Here is a 20,320-nt window from a genome sequence, read left to right on the forward strand (position 1 = left end):
TCGGCGAGTACATCAGTCAGACAGCAAGTTTTTCGACTTTTTCAACTATTTTGCATCAAGTATCAAACAAGCAAGCCTAGGCTCTGATACCACTGTTGGGTTTTGAGCAATCTAACACTTCCTAAGTGTGCATGCAACCCTAATAAACCTTGGATCTATGTTTGTCTAAATACATGCAAAATAATAATTTTCCAAGGTTTATAACCTATCTAACATGGAATGGGGAACATTTCAACATAAAAGAGTTAGAAGAGATTACATACCTTTTGATGAGTTTGGTTCTTAAGGAGTTTGAGGGCCAAGCACCAATAGTGTGAATGCCTCAAATGGAATCACAAAACACCACAAACTCTTGGAAAACTTTGAGAGAGTATACACACTTGTATATTTCGGCCACACACAAGCTCACACACACTAGTTCACTAGTTGCCATTTCATGCTCCATAAGCATGCTTATATAGTGTGCATGGTTAGGGTGAAACCCTAATAACCCATGACCTTTCCTTTCCAAGGATCCATGGGTTAAAAGCTCCATGGATCATCCATGGACTTCCATCCAAGCCTAGCCCATTAACAAATGAGTGTTAGCCCACACCATATAAAATCAATAGCCCATAATCTAATTAGTCTTCTTTTTAATCTCTAAATTAATTCATAATTAATTTAAGACTAAGAATAATTAAATAACATAACTTCATATTAATATATTATAACTTATAATATATTAATAAACATATGTGTATAACTCTCATAAAATTATCCATAAATAGTTTGGATGAGATGCAACCCAAATGGACCATGTCGGTCGGGTCAAGTATATACCAAATAAGTTATGGACTTAGACACCTTATCCAACAACCTCCTCATGGATGATCCGTCGGATCTCCTCATCACTGATACCACTGCTCTCAGGCATCAAGCGTGTCCTCACCATGATCTACCTCTGAAATACAACATACGATAAATTAGAACCCATACGAGCATACTCACACTCGTCAACTCTTCCTCCTTGATCCTTGGTACTCCAAAGATTCTTACATGGGCTGTACACCGCTCCGGTGCTTTCAGTAGTACGGGCCCAATACTATTGTCCGCACCGTATCAAAATACACCCCAAGTCCTCTTCTTCAAATCCCAAATCCCAAGTACTCTATCATGCATAGACCACTCTCTAATAGATCTCTTATAAGCCTCTCGCTGCTACCTACTCACTCTCAAGCATCTCATAGCAGCTCACCTCTTCCTAGGCTAAGGCATCACAAATCAGGCCACTCTAGTCCTAATAGGAACACCTAGCCTACTCTAGCATGCGGATACATCATATCAATATCAATATCACATAACATAAAGGTATTTTGGGAAATCACTGTTCAGGCGCGGACTGATCGTACACAATTCTGCTCTGCGTTTTTTTTTTTCAATAGCAGAACGAATAAGAAGAATCAAGTAGGCAGAAAGATAAAAGTTTCTCCATTCTAAGAAGAAGGGAGAGTACCTTTTATGCTTTATGATAGGTCTTAACGATTAAGAACCATATCTCAATTGATCCTCTAAGTGAATCTTGGTACAATTGTATGTCCAAGAAGAGGAATCAAAGATTGAAGAAACAGTCAAATCAAGAAGTCAATCATACTTCGTTCCAAAACAAGTCTTAGAGTTAAGATTGTGACAATGAGTGAAAAGTATTAAGAAGGTATAAAACATTCATTAAATGTGGTAAGATTTATGAAGAGCTTTGATAAAAGCTACACTAACTCTTGAATATTTGTTTGTCAAGAAATGTTTTGACAAGAGAATCTTATATGTCAAAGATTCAGTGGGAGTCTTAATGGTCTTGAAAGGTTTCAAGAACAAATCAAATAAACCTCATCAATCATCACTAGCACATGAGTTGAGGTTTACAACCTATCGTGTTGACATTATTTTGTTTATGTGCTATTCCAATTGAGTTAATTATGCATGTGAGTTCTATGAGTTCTCATTTTGAACGCATAAATGGCAAAGCACCTTAATCGATGAAAGGTACATTGATAGGAAAAGGTGAGCTGTTTGACTACTTGGAAGACATGGTGGGCAGCCGTGCTACCATAAGGCAAGAAATCAAGATTAAGAAAGTTCGATCCATATGAGTTTGAATTCGTCGTAAACTTTGGTTTTGACAAATTCACATGGATAGGAACAAATACACCGTTTAAATCTAAGTGTCATAAGATTTCCTCCTTCATGAAAATGATTGTGAGTAAATGCTTTCACTAAGAAAGATTTTAAGATGATAGTGATTGTAAAATTGCATTCTCGAATTCGATTATGGTTACGGTATCCCTTTCCATAACTTGAATTGTGAGGTTTGGCAATTAGTCTTAATTGTTTAGACACACATATGAACTATCGAAGACAAAGGTGTATAAGTTCAAGAAGCCTTGATAAAAGATTATCAAAGCACTAAGTATTAGAAACATGAACTTAAGAAATTCAATAAGTATTGTCTTTCTGGAAGTTAAGATGTTTATGAATACATGTCGAAGCTAGTGGGAGCATAAGTGTTATGTTTTATAATAATCATCATGATAGTAGGAGCATAAAAGTTATGATTGTATGATTATTAAGGAACGTATTGCAAGGTTAGCAATATTAATTATAGAAAACAAGAGTCATTCTTTGCAAAGTCGTAAGGAAGGAATAGTTGTTTTGCTATAATTAAGGGAGAGAATATTATGCTTCATTTCAAATCTAAAGGTTTAGGTTGAGAAATGTTAATAAATTTAGTCAAGGGTACATAGTGTGTTCTTAAAATTTCGATTATGATTACGTCATTCCTCTTCACAATTCGAATTTTGAGAACATAGCAAATAAAACATTATGCGTCGTGTCCCATACGCTTCGGGTATAGGATCGATTGCAAATGCTTTAATGTTTGACCATTCTAAAATTTTCCAAATGTCTAGCTCATTTAGAGGGAAAAAGGACTAGAATCGGTTTTGACTAAAATAATTAAACAACTATCAAAGGACAATCCAAAGTTCGAGGATGATTGGTCGCTTGTGAGTAATTGGAAGCATGGTATCGGATGGACCATATCGACATTATTAGGAATAGAAAAGATTCTATTAAGAATGAGTTGTCATATGGAAATTATGGAAATGTTTCCATATTGGATGGACCATATCGACATCATTACGAATAGATAAGATTCTATTAAGAATGAGTTGTCATATGGAAAATATGGAAGCGTGTCCATATTGGGAATTGAATATTGAAAATATATGTCTAGATTAGAAACTTTTATGCAAAGGATGTTCAAAGGAATGTACTTTGAGTGAGAGACATCACATCTAAGGAATTTTCTTGTAACAATCTCGGATAGAAGACTTTGTAATATCATTGGCAATAGTCTTTGTGACTTTGGTGCAGTGACATTACGAAAGGATAAGTTGCATATAATGTTAGAATCTAGCATATTCTATAAGTAGCAAGAATTTGATATTCTTTCACTTATGGGAAAAGGATTTGGAGTTGTGAAATGAGAATGATTGGAAATGTGTTCAATGTGATCTATTTTACAAAGAAAGAACCATGAGTAAACATTGTGTGCATGCTAGGAGCATGGGACAAGTGTAATAATTAAAGTAAGAAGTTGATTACCCGAAACGACAAATAATGAGTAATCAATATGGTGATAAATAAAAGGCGTTTTATTTATACTCAAAGGTTTGAGGCCATATGGGATTAGTATTATTCTTGTGTTTCACATTTGCATGTTTTGACTACCAGAATAATTGAGTTTATTAAGAATAATCGAATTATTCAAACGGGCCACAGTCGTTCATGTGTTGGAAGTAGATATGAATGAAGACTGTCATGAATTGGTGTGTGGATTGTCTATAAGGTATTAGGCATAAGCAAATGTTTGCTGCAACGTTCATGAGTGCTTATGAATATGATTTGAGCATTGGATCAAACCCACGCTCACTTGGATCACTCCATGAATTGTATCACGAGTGATTGGTGAGACGATAACATCTTATATTCTTGAAACCGAGATGTGTGAGTTGTATCTTGCAAATCGGTTTCACATTGATGATATGTAAACACACTAGTAACTTGGTGTTATAAAACATGTTGTTGTGTGTGATTCGGTGCGTGAGTGCAAGCAAGCATTGTATCAAAGTTTATCCATTCCTTTTATCCAAGGTGGGATAAAAGCGATATCTTTTGGGCCCCTCGATGGTTTAGTGATGACAAATGTAAATGCTCGACCGGGGGGCTAGGGCTAATTTGATTTGTTAAATTAGTCTGTCGTCATAAATCAGAAATCGAGAAGTAGTAAAAATAGAATGAGTAGAAATCATGTCTCATACGATATCTAGAATGGAGGAATATATGATCCCTTATCTAAGGACACGTGTATCTGATATGATCAGAGTTGACAGCGGCTTTGGAAAGCTACGATTGCAGATCAGGATCTGAAGTCATACGCAGAAGAGTTGTTAGACTTATCCAAGTGGGAGACTGTTGGATTAGTGTCTAAGTCCATAACTATTTTGGTATGTACTTGACCCGATGGTGCATGGTCCTTTTGGGTTGCCTTCACCAAAGCAACTTGATTGGAGAAATAAATAGAGAGAGAGAGAGAGAGGTTATTATGATTTATTAATATGTTATAAGAATAATATATTAAAGGAGAAATCATATTTGTTTAATTAATATTGGTCAATAATTAATTAAGAATTAATTTTGTGATCAAGTGTAATTAATTAAACTAGAGGGGCTGAATTGTAATTATGTGATAGTTACAAAATAAGGTAAGGATTATCTTAAATATAGGGTGAACGAATTTAAGGTGATAATGCCTTAGAATTCGACTAGGATAAGGGTTTCTAAGACTTATCTTATGGTTGCTTGGTGGGCAAGCTACTAGATAAGGATAAGGACTAAAACCCTAATCTTTACACCTATATAAACCCCCTAAGGCTCATGAATTCGTCTAAGCCTTCCCAAGAAGTCCTAAGGATGAATTCCTACTTCTCTCCTCTCTCTTTATACCTTCTCCATTTGCTCTTGGTGTTTGTAAGCCATTAGAAGAGTGACACTTGTGACTCTAAGCCTTCCAAAGTCAATTCAAGGAGGAATTGGGATTGTTATTGCTACATAACAATCAAGGTAATATCTTAAATCTAATTATATGTTAATATTGATTTCCATATGCTAGAATTAGGGTTTATAGTCTTGGATTCAAAGCATGTACGATAGAGAAACCTAGATCCAAGCATTAGGGTTTGTATGAGCACATAAGATGTCTTATGACCAAAACCCATCACAAACCATATGAGGGAAAACTCCCAAAGTGTAACAAGTGTAGATTTCATCATAATGAGGCTTTCCATTAAATGCAATGCTACAATTGCCACAAATAGGGCACCATGCTCGTAGCTTTAGAGCACCGACACGACCCCTCACTCAAGTCCCTGACATCGGAGTCAACCAAGCTTGCTATGGTTGCGGTGAAATCAGACACTTTAAAAGGAATTGTCCAAAAGGGAAGAACAACGAAAGCACTCGTTTCCACATAACTCCGACCCGTCACATCTCTTCCACCACCGATGCTGGTACTAGCCAGGTATGTCACTTATGCGATGAGATAGGACACCTTATGAAGGTTTGTCTAATAACATAGAACTCTGGCACAGACGGGAAGATACTAAGGACCACTGTCGCAGGAAAGACTACTCCGAACCCACGTAGAAATAATTAAGGCGTTTCGTTGTAATAGACTCATAAACTGTTAAAAGCTAGTGCAACTCGAGTCTTATCTTTTGCGATATCCCGTCAGTCAAGGGGCTCTCGTGCTGCGTATACTTGCTTTTTGTAGTATACCTTGTTCGCAGCAGTAGTCTTTTAGTTAATCTAAAGTACTGAAACTCTGTTAAAAGTTGCACGGTTATGTTTTGTCTGTAATGCCTTTATGATCTAGTCCAATGCCTTTATTTCCAAAGTGAGTCTAATATTATCATACAACTTGAGTCAATTCGATCCTCACAATACCAATTTCGTGCGTAAATCTCTTTCTCTGTAATCGCCTTTCTAGCGAAGCCGTCATTCCAGAACTCTGAGGTACTCATGCATAGAGTACCTTATGTTTCGTGTCCTTACCGAAGAAACCTCAACAAACCTCCCGGAATACCACTCGTACAGTACGTCAAGTTCAATCCACAGACCCATACGGTTGATCTATTGTTGAGGAATGTATACACAAGGGTGGTATATAATCAAGGTTCTACAGGTTTAGAACTGATGATTCCACTTTAACTTCTTTTCCTTGTTTGGATGTGAGCTTCAAGAAGAATCATTTATTCGACTGCCTTTTCAATCTTAATTATATACGATTCGTATACACGAAGCTCTGATTGATGAACCAAATATGACTTTTGATATGAACTTCAGGACGGAGACTGCTCTAGACTACGAGTGATAGTGCTGCCACACGAATAAACTTCGAACCCAATCAATTGCCTTCTCGCCGAGCGAGGACAAGAGATACAAATAGAATAGAAGCACCTATCCTATTCCTTACTTCATGAGTAACCATACTTTCTGTTGGACCTTCCCGATATCTTTCCAAAAGAACTCCCAGGATTACCTCCACAACGTCAAGGTCAAGTTTGGAATCAGATTAGTTGTAGGGACTACCCCTGTAATCAAATCGCCCTATAGTCTAACACCTACAGAGATGCAAAAACTGTCCGGTCAACTTAACGAACTGCTTAGAAATGGCTTAGTAAGACCAAGCTTCTTACCCTGGGGAGCTCCAGTCTAGTTCATCAAGAAGAAAGACGGATTGTTTAGTGTGCACATAGACTATAGAGACCTCGACAAGATTTTCTTTAGCAATCAATACTCTCTGCCTTGCATAGATGGATTGTTTGACCAGCCGCAAGGAACGGATTACCTTTTGAAGATGGATCTGATATCCGAGTATCACCAGTTATGAGTGTTAGAGGAGGATGTCCCGAGGACGGCCTTACGAACTCGATACGGACGCTACGAGTCTGTAGTGGTATCTTTCGGATAAGACCAATACACCCACAGTATTCATGGACTTAATGAATAGAATATGCCGTCCTTACTTGGATCAGTTCGTCATTGTACTCACAGATGACATACTTATCTATTCTCAAAAGTAATGGAAAGCATAATAAAAATCTAAGCCAGATCTTGGAAACTTTATGATCAGAGAAGCTCTACGTGAAGTTCCCTAAATGCGAGTTTTGGATTCGAAGAGTCGAGTTCCTAAGACACACTGTTAGTGAAGTGGGAATTCATGCGAACCCTTCCAAGAATCAAAACCGTTGAGAACTAGTCAGCACTGAAGACGCCTACAGAAATTCGCAAATTTCTAAGCTATGCTGACAAAAGAAGGAAACCTTTGGAATTCCAGGAGGGGACCACATTCCTTGAAAGTCTCACCTTGGAAGGGCTTGATACACTTTGGAAAGCGTAGAAGGCTAAATCTAAGATACATTGGGCCTTTCGAGATTCTTGCCAGAATCGACCCTGTAACTTACAAATTCAACCTATCTGCGAACTTAAAAACATACATTCTATTTCCCACTCCTCGAACATGAAAAAGTTCCTTTCCTTCGGGACTCTTGTAACCCCACTCGACGAGGTCGAGATCAACAAGAGCCTCAACTTCGTGGAAGAACCAACCATGGACCAAGAGGCCATGATGACGAAGCAAATCCGCATCCCGTTAGTGAAAGTTTGCTGTAACACAAAGTGAGGACCTAAATTCACTTGGGAGCGCGAGGATCAATCGAAAATGAAGTATCCTCATCTCTTTACGTGGTTATTTGTTACTACTTCCTTCTTTAAACTCTAATTTTGGGACGAAATTGCCTCTAACAGGGGGATGATGTGACAACCCAAAATTTTCTATCCTGTACAGTCAAGCACTTCATTTAAAGTCAAACTCACTTCTACTAATTTTTAGCAGATTTGGAGTCAGTTTGGGTGTTTTAATATTAAATACACCAAGGTAATTATAGGAAGTATACTCTAGAGTTAAATGTGCAACACTTAAGTCTCAAAACTCCAATAGTTTGGAGTTTACAGCTATAAAATGGAGTTTGCGGCCGTAAACTCCATGGTATATATATATATATATATATATATATATATATATATATATATATATATATATATATATGCCTTAGTCATTTTTCCTCGTTTCTACCATTCTAAGCTAGAGAATTCGAAATTCTCTCCCAAGGATCTTCAAGTTTTTCTTCCAATCTTCACAAGTGTAAGTAAAATCTTTCCATATTTGAGTTGTTACGTCATTTCTACTTGATTCAACTTTGAATCCATCCATAACTCCATCTTTTATGCTTAGATCTTCAAGATCCTCAAGAACACCAAGAACACTTGTGTGTTTTAGGTCGAAAACTCCCCTTCTTAGCCTTCAAACTATAAGTCCTTAACCCCTTTGCATGATTGTAAGTTAGTATATTGAGTTAGGGACTTGAAAACCCCATGAATTAAGCAACCAATGGAGTTTACGACCAAGGCAATCTCCCTTGGCCGTAAACTTTAATAAAGGGTGCATTGCTGCCCTACATTCCTTCTTAAGGCTTGGAACTTGGACTAGAACACCTTCCCCTTGAGCTAAGAACCTTAAACATCATTTTTGCTCAAGAACATATGGGTTTACGGCCAAGGAAATCTCCTTGGGCCTTAAACACCATAAGGTGGTACATAAGTGCCACCATCCCTTCCTAATGCTTGAATACTGACCAAGAACCCCTCACATTTGAGCTAAGGACCTTAACACACGAATTTTGGGAGTTTTCCATGGGTTTACGGCCGTAAACCCACTAGGTCCGTAAACCCTTGGCCGTAAACTCGATGGAGTTTGGTCCTTGGGCCGTAAACTCTAAAGTAAGGTCTTTGGTCCTTGGGCATAAGTGCCACCATCCCTTCCTAATGCTTGAATACTGACCAAGAACCCCTCACATTTGAGCTAAGGACCTTAACACACGAATTTTGGGAGTTTACCATGGGTTTACGGCCGTAAACCCACTAGGTCCGTAAACCCTTAGCCGTAAACTCGATGGAGTTTGGTCCTTGGGCCGTAAACTCTAAAGTAAGGTCTTATAACCCTTAGATGCAACCCTTTAGTACTTATAACATTTAAATCAAAGTGTTTTCCATGATCTAGGGTGTTTATACTTGTCTAATTAGTGTTATAATCACTAATTATATACATATATATGTCTTTATATGTAAATAGGATCAGTGTGTGTGTGTGTGTGTTCAAGTCTTCACTTGACACCTAGCACCTTCTCCAACACTTCCATCCAATCCACTCACTACAGGTGAGTTCATACCTCTTAATTAACCTTTTAAATGTTTTTATATGCTTTTATGGGGGGGGGGGAATACAAGTTGAATCATACTAGTTATTATATCAATCATGTGTGATTAATAACTAGTACACAAATGGATTTACTACACTCGTAGCTGTTTTACCAAGCATACTACTTAAAAATGATTTTCTAAGACGTTTTTACATGTTAAACTCTTTATCAAAGTTTCTTACATACTAAGTCTTTCCTTTCAAATTCTTTTATACCGTGTTTCAAACAAAGGATTTCTTATACTTTAAACTGTTTATATCAAACAAACTGCTTTTTAGAAACTGACATCAAGTCATCAATTTTTACTATTAAACTCCTCAAATTAACTGCTTGGAAGACATGGTGGGCACTCGTGTTACCATAAGGCAAGAAATCAAGATTAAGAGTTCGGTCTATATGAGTTTGGATTTGTCGCAAACTTTGGTTTTGAAAAATTCGCATGGATAGGAACACATACACCATTAAAATCTAAGTGTCATAAGATTCCCTCCTTCATGAAAAATGACTGTGAGGAAATGCTTTCACTAAGAGAGATTTTAAGAAGATAGTGATTGTGAAAATTGCATTCGTAAATTCGATTATGGTTACGGTATCCCTTTCCATGATTCGAATTGTGAGATTTGGCAATTAGTCTGAATTGTTTAGACACACATATGAGCTATCTAAGGCAAATGTGTATAAGATTAAGAAGCTTAGATAAAGGATTATAAAAGCATTAGGTATTAGAAATATGAACTTAAGAAATTCAATAGGTATTGTTTTTCTGGAAGTTAAGCTAGTTCTAAATACATGTCAAAGCTAGTGGGAGCATAAGTTTTATGCTTATATGATAATAATCATCATGATAGTGGGAGCATAAATGTTGTGCTTGTATGATTATTAAGGCGAGTATTGCAAGTTAGCAATATTAATTATAGAAAACAAGAGTTATACTTTGCAAAGTCGTAAGGGTTGAAAAGTTGTTTTGCTATAATTAAGGGAGAGAATATTATGCTTCATTTCAAATCTAAAGGCTTATTTTGTGGAATGTTAATAAATTTAGTCAAGGATACATAGTGTGTTCTCAAAATTTCAATTATGATTATGGCATCCCTCTTCATAGTTCGAATTTTGAGAACGTGACACATTAAATATTATGGCAGAAGATTGATATAGTATCGTATTTTTATGTAAGACATTATGTATCGTGTCCCATACGCTTCGGTTAAAGGATCGATTGCAAATGCTATAATATTTCTAAAATTTTCCAAATGTCTAGCGCATTAAGAGGGAAAAAGGACAAGAATCGGTTTTGACTAAGATAATTAAACAACTATCAAAGGACAATCCAAAGCTCGCTGAGGATTGGTCGCTTGTGAGTAGTTGGAAGTATGGTATTGGATGGACCATATCAACATTATTGTGAATAGATAAGATTCTATTAAGAATGAGTTGTCATATGGCAAATATGGAAATGTTTCCATATTGGGAGCTGATTATTGAGAATCGATGTCTAGATTAGAAACTTTTATGCAAGAAGGATGTTCAAAGGAATGTACTTTGAGTGAGTGACATCATATCTATAGAATTGTTTCTGATAGAGATTGGCCAAGTCTTGATGATTTTGAACTATGACTTTACGAAAGAATCATTGCATAAAATGTTAGAATCTAGCATAAGTAACAAGAATTTGATATTCTTATACTTATGATAAGGATTGGGAGTTGTGAAATGATTATGATTGGAAATGTGTTCATTTGATCTATTTCACAAAGTAAGGACCGTAGGTAAACATTGTGTGCATGCTGAGAGCATGGGACAATTATAGTAATAATTCAAGTAATAAGTTAATTAACCGAAACAACAAATAATGAGTAATTGATATGGTAATAAATAAAAGGTGTTTTATTTATACTCAAAGGTTTGGGACCATATAGGATTAGTATTATTCTTGTGTTTCACTTTGCATGTATCTTGCGAGTCGGTTACACATTGATAATATGTAAACGCATCAGTAACTTAGTGTTGTAAAACATATTGTTATGTGTGATTCGGTAAGTGAGTGCAAGCAAGCATTGAATCAAAGTTTATCCGTTCCTTTTATCCAAAGTAGGATGAAAGCGATATATGTGGGCCCCTCGATGATTTAGTGATGGCACCTAAGCGCTTGGCCAAGCCGAGACTAATTTGATGTGTTTAATTGTAGTCTGTTGTCAGTCGTCATAAATCAGAAATCGGGAAACAACACATAGACAGAGATAATGATTTAAATCCATGTCTCAGTCTATACGATATCTATAATGGAGGAATATATGATCCCTTATCTAAAGGACACGCTTCTGATAAGATCAGAGTTGACAACGACTTTTGAAAGCTACGATTGCTAATCAGGATCTGAGGTTATACGCAGAATAGTTATTAGACTTATCCAAGTGGGAGACTATTTGATTAGTGTCTAAGTCCATAAGTATTTTGGTATGTACTTGACCCGATTGTGCATGGTCCTTTTAGGTTGCCTTCACACTGGTGACTAGACAGGATGATTGTTGAGGAGAGAGGTTGGTTTATTGTTAAGAATAATAAATTGGAGTATAAATGTGATTTGTTAATATATTATATGAATAATATATTAATCTGGAATCATATTATTAATTAGTATTTAATCAGAAGTTAATTAGGACTTAATTTGAGATTAAAGGAACTGACTGAAAGTGTAGGGGCTATTTTGTAATTATTCAATAGTTAAGGCTTTGGGCTATTGGATCACCTTTATTAAGGCTTGAACGAAAATCCTAGAAGGATCTAGGAGTTTTCGTCCAAGGGCTTAAGGAAAGGAGTCCATGGACTTGCTTAGGCCCTAAGCTAAGGGATTAGGGTTTACACCTTGAAACCCTAGTTAGCCTTAAGTATAAATAGCACCCTAAGGCACTAAGATTTCGTCCAAGCCTTGGGAAACCCTAACAGGGACGAAATCTAGGGCAAGATACCCTTCTCTCCTCTCTCCCATATTCATCCTTTCACTTAGTGTGTTTGTGAGCCATTAGAGGTACTACACTTGTGGTACTTGCTTTCAAGAGCTAAGGAACTTCAAGGAACTAGTTGTTATTACTATATAACAAAAAAGGTATGTATTCTATTCTTCTATGATGATTTTGAAAATAGTACTAGCATGCAAGGTTTCTTTTTGTGTTCATAAAGTTGTATAACTAATAGTGAAAATATAGATCCAAACTAGGGCTGCATGCACATATTGGATTGTTTGTACAAAACCCATCAAAGGCATACTTTCATTCATATACGTACATTAACAATAACTATAATAGGTATAGTTAGGAGATACTATTTACTATTCCTAGTACAAGGAATCACACTAAGAGTCAGTTTATACATGAGTTAATACATATTGTAAACAATACATACACTACACTAATACATACACTACACTATACAATTGAACATACTATATGAAGAGACACTATTACACACTATATGAAGAGACACTACTACGTACTATATGAAGAGACACTATTACACACTATATGAAGAGACACTACTACATACTGTATGAAGAGATACTACTACACACTACAGGACTGACCATCCTACACCTGGTTGCTCGCTACAGCAGGTGTGTTCATCCTCGGATGTTCTCGGTTGTACTGTTCGGTGATTTACCAAACTGTGTTTATCCTAGACAAATGGATACGATTTCAAGGATTATATAATTTTCCTTACTACCTTTATTTTGTGACACTTTGACATAAACGATGAGGTAGAATATATTTTGATACGATTTCAAATGAATATATTATTTTTCTTATTACCTGTATTTTGTGATACATTCACATAAACGATGAGGTAGACTATGTTTTAATAATAATAGTTATACATGGGAAAAACCATCATTTTTACAAAATTAATGTATCCATTGTTTTTAGAGGCCCAAGTCGTGGTGTTGCATAACACTCTTTATTTATGTTTTCAATGGTCAAAATTAATGTATCCATTGTTTTTAGAGGCCCAAGTCGTGGTGTTGCTGTTGTTGGTGCCCAACGTTTTGAAATAAGATTCTCTCTCTCTCTCTCTCCGAACTTGGGAACACAGAATCATATTTTCCTTTCCCTCCCTTTTTTTCTGTCAAAATTTTCCTTCCTTTTCCTTTACTAAAAAAAAAAAAAAAAAAAAAAAAACCTCTGGAACAAAACGTACAAGTATCACCAACGAGCCTTCGCCTCTCCTGCGACACCGACAGCCAAGGATGTGTTTCTCGACTGGTAATTTGAGACGAACAAAATTAAATATATTAAATGTCTTTTCGATTTTTTCTTGGCATCAAATTATTAAATGCATTCTGCCGAGCAAAAATATAGTCACCAGCGATCAAAATATAGTCACCAGCTATTAGAACGTATGTTTTCCGATGAATAAACAGGCTGATATGGTCACATGGGTCGGGTCAATGTGAGAAAAAAAGGGGTTTTATTTATTTTTTAAATTTTTATTAGTTAGAAGAATATGGTGTCTAAACAACATCCTTCCAAGGGTGTTACCATGTTCTCGTAAGAACCTTCAAAGCAATGACATTTGTACATCTTAAAATATGATATACTAGGTGTGAGACCCATATATTACATGGGTGGGTTTATTTTAAAGAAAACAATAAATATAAAACTCTAAACATTTGAGACGTATGAATTTATAAGAAAAGTAATAAAATATTGAATTATAAAAATTAAAGTGTTTTTTTTTCTCTTTTAAATTTAAACAAATAATTTAGATAAATAAATAAAGAAAATTAATGAATCTTTAATTTAGTAATTTGATATTAGAAGGAAAGTTAATTAATAAATTGATATGCATTTATTATTGTATTTAAATACTATTTAGAATTTAATAAAATGAAAAGACCATAAAATGACATGTGGAATAAACATTAATTTAAAATAACAAGAAAATTACATGTGGCAAAATAAATGAGAATGTAATATATGGCAAAAAGATTTTTATTTATTAGGGAGGATTTAAATACTATTTAGAATTTAATAAAATGAAAAGACCATAAAATGACATGTGGAATAAACATTAATTTAAAATAACAAGAAAATTACATGTGGCAAAATAAATGAGAATGTAACATATGGCAAAAAGATTTTTATTTATTAGGGATGATAACTTTACGATATTTAATGTATGAACGCATTAAAAAAAAACTCGATGAGAGTTAATTCCAAAATTAGATGGGTTTTGCATATATGGATTAGTTTGTTATAACTACGAGTTTGTTTAATTAGGAGACTGGTTGGTATGTCATACAATTTGTGCATCATAATAAAAGCGTGATATCTGTTAAGAGTTATATGTTTTAAGATTTCTTTTTCACCCTATATAACAAAAAGCGCACGCCCTCAGCAAATACATTGACGATTAATTCCAAAATCAAATCATCAAATGGAATTTCAGAAAACAATACTTATGGCATTTGTGTTATTAAACTCGTCACTGAGTCTTTATGGATTGCACTTGTGATTCACAATTGCAATATATGGATAAACCCTGTAGCCAGCGCTTCACGCCGGCAGCAAATGATTTTACAAGGAAGATACCATCCTTTTCTTGGCGTAAGGCCAGGAAGATTTTGCCTTAGAAGGGTAGAGATACGCCGATGCTACCAGCAATGAGTATGGAAGCAACTTTTGGCATTTTTGTTATTAATCCTAGTCTCTCGAGTCTTTGCCAATTGCACTTGTGAATCACAAGTGCAAGTACAAAGATTCAATCGCAAAGATTCTAGTGACTAGGGTTAATAACAAAAATGCAACAAGTTGCTTCCATAGTCATTGCCGGCGGCATCGGCGTATCTTTACCCAAAATCTTTCCAGCCTTAGGCCAAGAAAAGGATGGTTTATTTCTTGTAAAATCATTCGATGCCGGCGTGATGCTGTCTAGGGGGTTAATCCATATACTTCCAGACGCATTCAATGTTGGTGTTAATCCAAACTAGGTCAAAGCTACATGTTTTATTCAAGGGCATTTTAGTCTTTTTGTTAGGAGTATGAGTGAGTAAAATAGCCGCATTGGTAATAGAGTTTCTAGTGGGTAAAAGTTGCGGCCTTTTTAGGATAAGTAGTTGAGATTTATGTTATTTTAGTTAGTTGTAATCGATGTTTTTAGAAGTGAACAACATAGACAATTGTCCCACAAAGCTTCTTTCTTCTTCTGATCTTATTCCCTGAAAATTACGCAACAAAAGTGCTACAATATGCTTTTGTTTGTTGCTTTAGTGAAGTGAGTACAAGGGCATGATTTCCAACATTGGAGAGCCTGACATCTCCGTGTTTGAAAGAACATGTGTGGGGCGATTTTCCATTTGCTGGGTTTGTGGCAATGATTGCAACCATTTTGACGCTAATGTTGGAGAGTTGGTCGGCGGCATGCCAGCCTAAGAATGAGAGGGGTTGTAATTGTTCACATACATGCAACCCATGACCATTCTCGTGGATACAAGTTGTGGCAGGCCGATGATAATTCCGAAGTTTAACCATATTGGATTGTTGTAAATTACTAGATCTTTCAAATCTTTTTTTTTTTCTTTTGAACGAACAAAATGGATTGAAATAAAAGTAGTCCAGGTAATGACTAGTAAAAAAAGTACAAAAAAAAAAAAGATAAATTAATAAAGACACTAAGATGATCCAATGGACAATAGCATATATATATATATATATATATATATATATATATATATATATATATATATATATATATATATATATATATATATATATATATATATATATATATATATATATATTCAAATGTTTTTAACAACTATTATATGCATAACTATTATATGCATAAATGCATCAATACGAATTTAAGAATAATAAAATTATTAAAAAATAATATAAGGGTAATTTTGTAACTTTACATCACCTTCATTTATTAAACCAAAAATAATTCTCTTATATAGATAGAAAGCTCCTTAATTAATTGAACAATTACCATAAAAGGCCCTAAACTAACCCTAATCGTCCAAGTCCATTGTGTGAGGACGTGTTGCATTGGTTCCCTTTTTGCTACCGGCCGAGAAAGAGAAATCTGGAGGGGAGGGGTTGTGCGATCGGAGAGATGAGGATGAAGGGAAGTGAGGCTGAAATCGAGTAGGAAGAAGAAAAGGGTGCCTGGTGGTGTCAATCGATTCCAATTTTCAACCAGGCTTCCATATCTTGGTAAGCATTACGATGCACAACAAGTGGGATAGAGCAAGTAAAGCTGCAACCAGAGGCAGTGTATGCCTTTTTTTACACTTTATTTATTTATTTATTTACAAAATGAAAAAATTAAGCATTATAAAAACTCATGAAATCCCAAAAAAGATTAATTCTCTTGTATATAGGACGTAATGTTTAGGGAATTAAGACGTCCTAAAGGGGACCCAAAATTGTTGGCTACTAAGTCAAGAGAACAGTATACAAAGGTTTGAAATCCACAAATTTTTTAAAGTGACGTAAGATATTATTATAAATTTACAATGTTGCTTTTCATTTAATTGAACAAATTAATTTGCAGTTAAAGAACAAGTTGCAGATTTTTGACATTGGCAATCGGCGGCGTTGGCCTGGTATTATCTTATATTTCATACACTCCCGAGATTGCAACAAGGTAACTTCACTATTTGTTTTTCTTGATCTAAAAATGTAGGAGTTTTTATTTATTTATTTTGTGATTTGTTGAGATTTTTTGTTCTTTGTTTTTATGTATGCGTACATGTGAGATTTTTTGTTCTTTGTTTTCAGCACAAATTGTTAATTCTTGTTTTCTGATGCGGGTTACGATTGTTCAACATTCAAGAATGATTCAAGAATGCCTAGAACTTATTTTCATGGCAGAATTCTCATAAAATGTAAATTCCTAGAATTTGATTTCATGACATTCTCATAGAATATAATTTTTATCAAAGGTACATTTTAATGGTTGTAGATAGGAATTAATTTAACTAAAATTTCAAATGGTTCTAAATTACTAGGTATTTTTTCTTCATTTATAATGCAATTTAATTGTAATGGACAAGGGAGCTTTTGACTTAGAAACATTAAGGCCTTTTTGAATTGTCATAGTGATTGAAGGCCACATTCTATTAGAATAAATTATAATTCTTTAATCTCTACTACATTTTATCATAATTTATAGTTTTTTCCCTTAGAATGCACTGGATTTTTTAATATTTGAAAGTTAATTATTGTTTTCTTTATGGATTTAGGTTTTCAAAGGCTATCATTGATGTGGAAAAGGAAAAAAAAAACAAGGAGAATCAGAGGGTATTCTAGCAGAATGTATTCTGCCAGAATACATTCTGTAATGTATTTTGTTAGAATTTATTTATATAAATGCATGCTGTTAGAATGTCTTTGATAATGTTTGTTAACAACAACTATATTTGTTTAATTGGTAATACTAACAAGTAATGTATCTTATTCTTTCAGAATTGCATGGAGAAGAAATTCAATATTGATCATATAAGAAAATATTTAGAATCGAGTTCAACAACAAGTATATATATATATATATATATATATATATATATATATATATGTGTGTGTGTGTGTGTGTGTGTGTGTGTGTGTGTGAAGATCAAGTTGATTATATGGACCAATGAAGAGGATCAAGTGTCTTTATTCAATAATTGTATATTCAAGAATGTTATTTTTTGTAAGAATTTTATTCATTTTTGCTGATATTCAGTTAGAATACGTGTAACTATATTAAAATGTATAAGGATATTTAGTCTGTAAGAATATTTTATGAATTTGTCTTTAATTTTGGATGTATATTAAGAATAAAATCATAGACCCAAGTTGGATGTATATGAATAATATCTTATTCTTAAATCAGGTCAATTATCAAATATAAATGCATTGAAAATGTATTCTGCAAGAATAAAATCGAAAATATATTTACTAGTTTATGGTTAGCATTTTGTCATTCTGATAGGATAAAACCGGATTTTTAAATTTGAATTAATTTAAAATATTCAGATTTTTAAAAATAAAGGATATAATTATCCCTAAAAATCCGAAAATTTCTTTTTTTAATATATGTTAATTGACTAAAATGCTCTTATGCTGAGATTTCTGTGATTATATGGTACATGTTACCCTATTGTAATATCATAGACCTTCATATCATAATCTTTGATTCTATTCCATCCGGTGGTCCAGATCTGTGCATTCTGGCACACAATAGTTAGTAAAAATAAAATAACCTAAGCATATATATATATATATATATATATATATATATATATATATATATATATATATATATATATATTTGAGATCCATTGAGAACTCATAGTTTCACGAGAACCTAACAACTAAAGGTGGAACTTTAGATCAAAATTAATTCATTAAGGGCATGATCATCACTTTATCGATCACATTTAATGTTTAATTTTTTTTTTTGTAATTGGAAATACTAATAAAAATATCTAAAAATTAACATAATAAATAAAATTTCGGAATTTTTTTAAACAAACTAAAAATAATTTTTGATTTTTTTTATATGGAGACTTTTTAAATATTTTCAAAAAACATGATTTATTAAAAAAAATTGGAAAAAAATTACTTTCTAAAAAAAACTGGAATTTTTTCAAAAAAAACTTGCAATTTTTTCAAAAAAAACTACACATTTTTCAAAAAAAACTTCAATCTTTTTTTAAAAAAAAAACTGCATTTAAAAAACCTGCAATTTTTTTAAAAGTAAATTTTTAAAAATCAATAAATAAAAAAAACTAGAATATTTATAAAAATATATAAAAAAAAAACTCCATTTTTTAACAAAAAAAAAAAAAACAACGTTTTAAGTGCATATATGCATATTTTTTTAAATGCATATATGCATATTTCTTATACTATAATATTTGTAAGTAATCATAAAAAATCTCATTTTTATTAATCAGTATATAAACATAATACTACAAGTATTTTATTCGATACAAAATATAAAAAAAAAATAAAAAACTAAATAGATGCATAGTGTTATTATTTCTTCATATCAAGATTTCAATATTTTTCTTCGATTTATCATTTACCACATCTTTAATATTTTCCATAAATTCTTCAAAATTTACAAGAAAAATAAAAAAAAAAAGTTTAATAGAACACTCACAAAAATGCACATATATATATATATATATATATATATATATATATATATATATATATATATATATATATCATGTAAAATTCACATGTGATTATATAATGTGATATCAAATGTGATTGTATCTTTTAAGTTTCAAATGTTAAATTCATAAGAAAATTTTAAAAAATAATTAACGAAGAACACTCACACAAAATACATGTGTGCATATAGACGTAATTCATATGTGATTCACTTGTGATTTACATGTGAATCACATGTCATTCATATGTTATTAACTTGTGATTAATATGTGAATTACATGTGATTTACATATGAATCGCATATAATTCATATGTGATTCACTTGTGAATCACATGTAATTCCTATGTGATTCATTTGTAATTTACATAAGAATCACAAATGAATCATATGTGAATTACATGTGACTCACATGTAATTCATATATGATTTACATGTGAATCATATGTAAATTACATGTATTCGTATGTGATTCACTTGTGTACATGTGAATCATATGTGAATTACATGTGCTTTACATGTGAATCACATGTAATTCATGTGTGAATTACATGTTATTTACATGTGTGTAAAGCCCCAATTCTGGTATGTTATTTATTATTATTATTATTATTATTTGTTCAAGTTGCAAGAGGGACTCGACAAGTCAGTGGCCTGACTCGTCGAGTAGAGTCAGGATTTCGAGCACGTTTAAGTTGGCGACTAGGCGAGTCCATATTTCGGACTCGGCGAGTCCGCCAGTC

The 20,320-nt window shown here is 33.5% G+C and overlaps 1 protein-coding gene across 2 annotated transcripts; it reads left to right on the forward strand.

Annotated features, from left to right (window-relative positions):
- The first annotated feature begins 16,266 nt into the window (after positions 1-16,266).
- LOC145090369 (protein CONSERVED ONLY IN THE GREEN LINEAGE 160, chloroplastic-like) lies at positions 16,267-17,940 on the forward strand. 2 transcript variants are annotated; one of them, XR_013701522.1, is made up of 5 exons: positions 16,267-16,684; positions 16,792-16,872; positions 16,965-17,057; positions 17,192-17,298; positions 17,656-17,940. XR_013701522.1 is itself a non-coding variant. In XM_079028619.1 (4 exons), the coding sequence occupies exons 1-4, from the start codon at positions 16,637-16,639 to the stop codon at positions 17,674-17,676; spliced, it is 243 nt and encodes an 80-aa protein (XP_078884745.1). In that variant the 5' UTR covers positions 16,267-16,636; the 3' UTR covers positions 17,677-17,940. The 2 variants fall into 2 exon arrangements, 1 of the variants encoding a protein (XP_078884745.1); XM_079028619.1 differs by lacking the exon at positions 17,192-17,298.
- Positions 17,941-20,320: the final 2,380 nt, after the last annotated feature.

The sequence above is a fragment of the Lactuca serriola genome, chromosome 2 (genome assembly GCF_051521515.1).
Source record: "Lactuca serriola cultivar US96UC23 chromosome 2, Lser_US96UC23_V15, whole genome shotgun sequence".
Classification (NCBI taxonomy): Eukaryota; Viridiplantae; Streptophyta; class Magnoliopsida; order Asterales; family Asteraceae; genus Lactuca; species Lactuca serriola.

Bases quoted from the DNA above. Each gene is read 5' to 3' on its own strand.
- LOC145090369 (XM_079028619.1), top strand. From the start codon at position 16,637: ATGCACAACAAGTGGGATAGAGCAAGTAAAGCTGCAACCAGAGGCAGT. The intron at 16,685-16,791 runs GTATGCCTTTTT...TCTTGTATATAG, and splicing joins AAGCTGCAACCAGAGGCAGT to GACGTAATGTTTAGGGAATT. The intron at 17,058-17,655 runs GTAACTTCACTA...TTATGGATTTAG, and splicing joins ACTCCCGAGATTGCAACAAG to GTTTTCAAAGGCTATCATTG.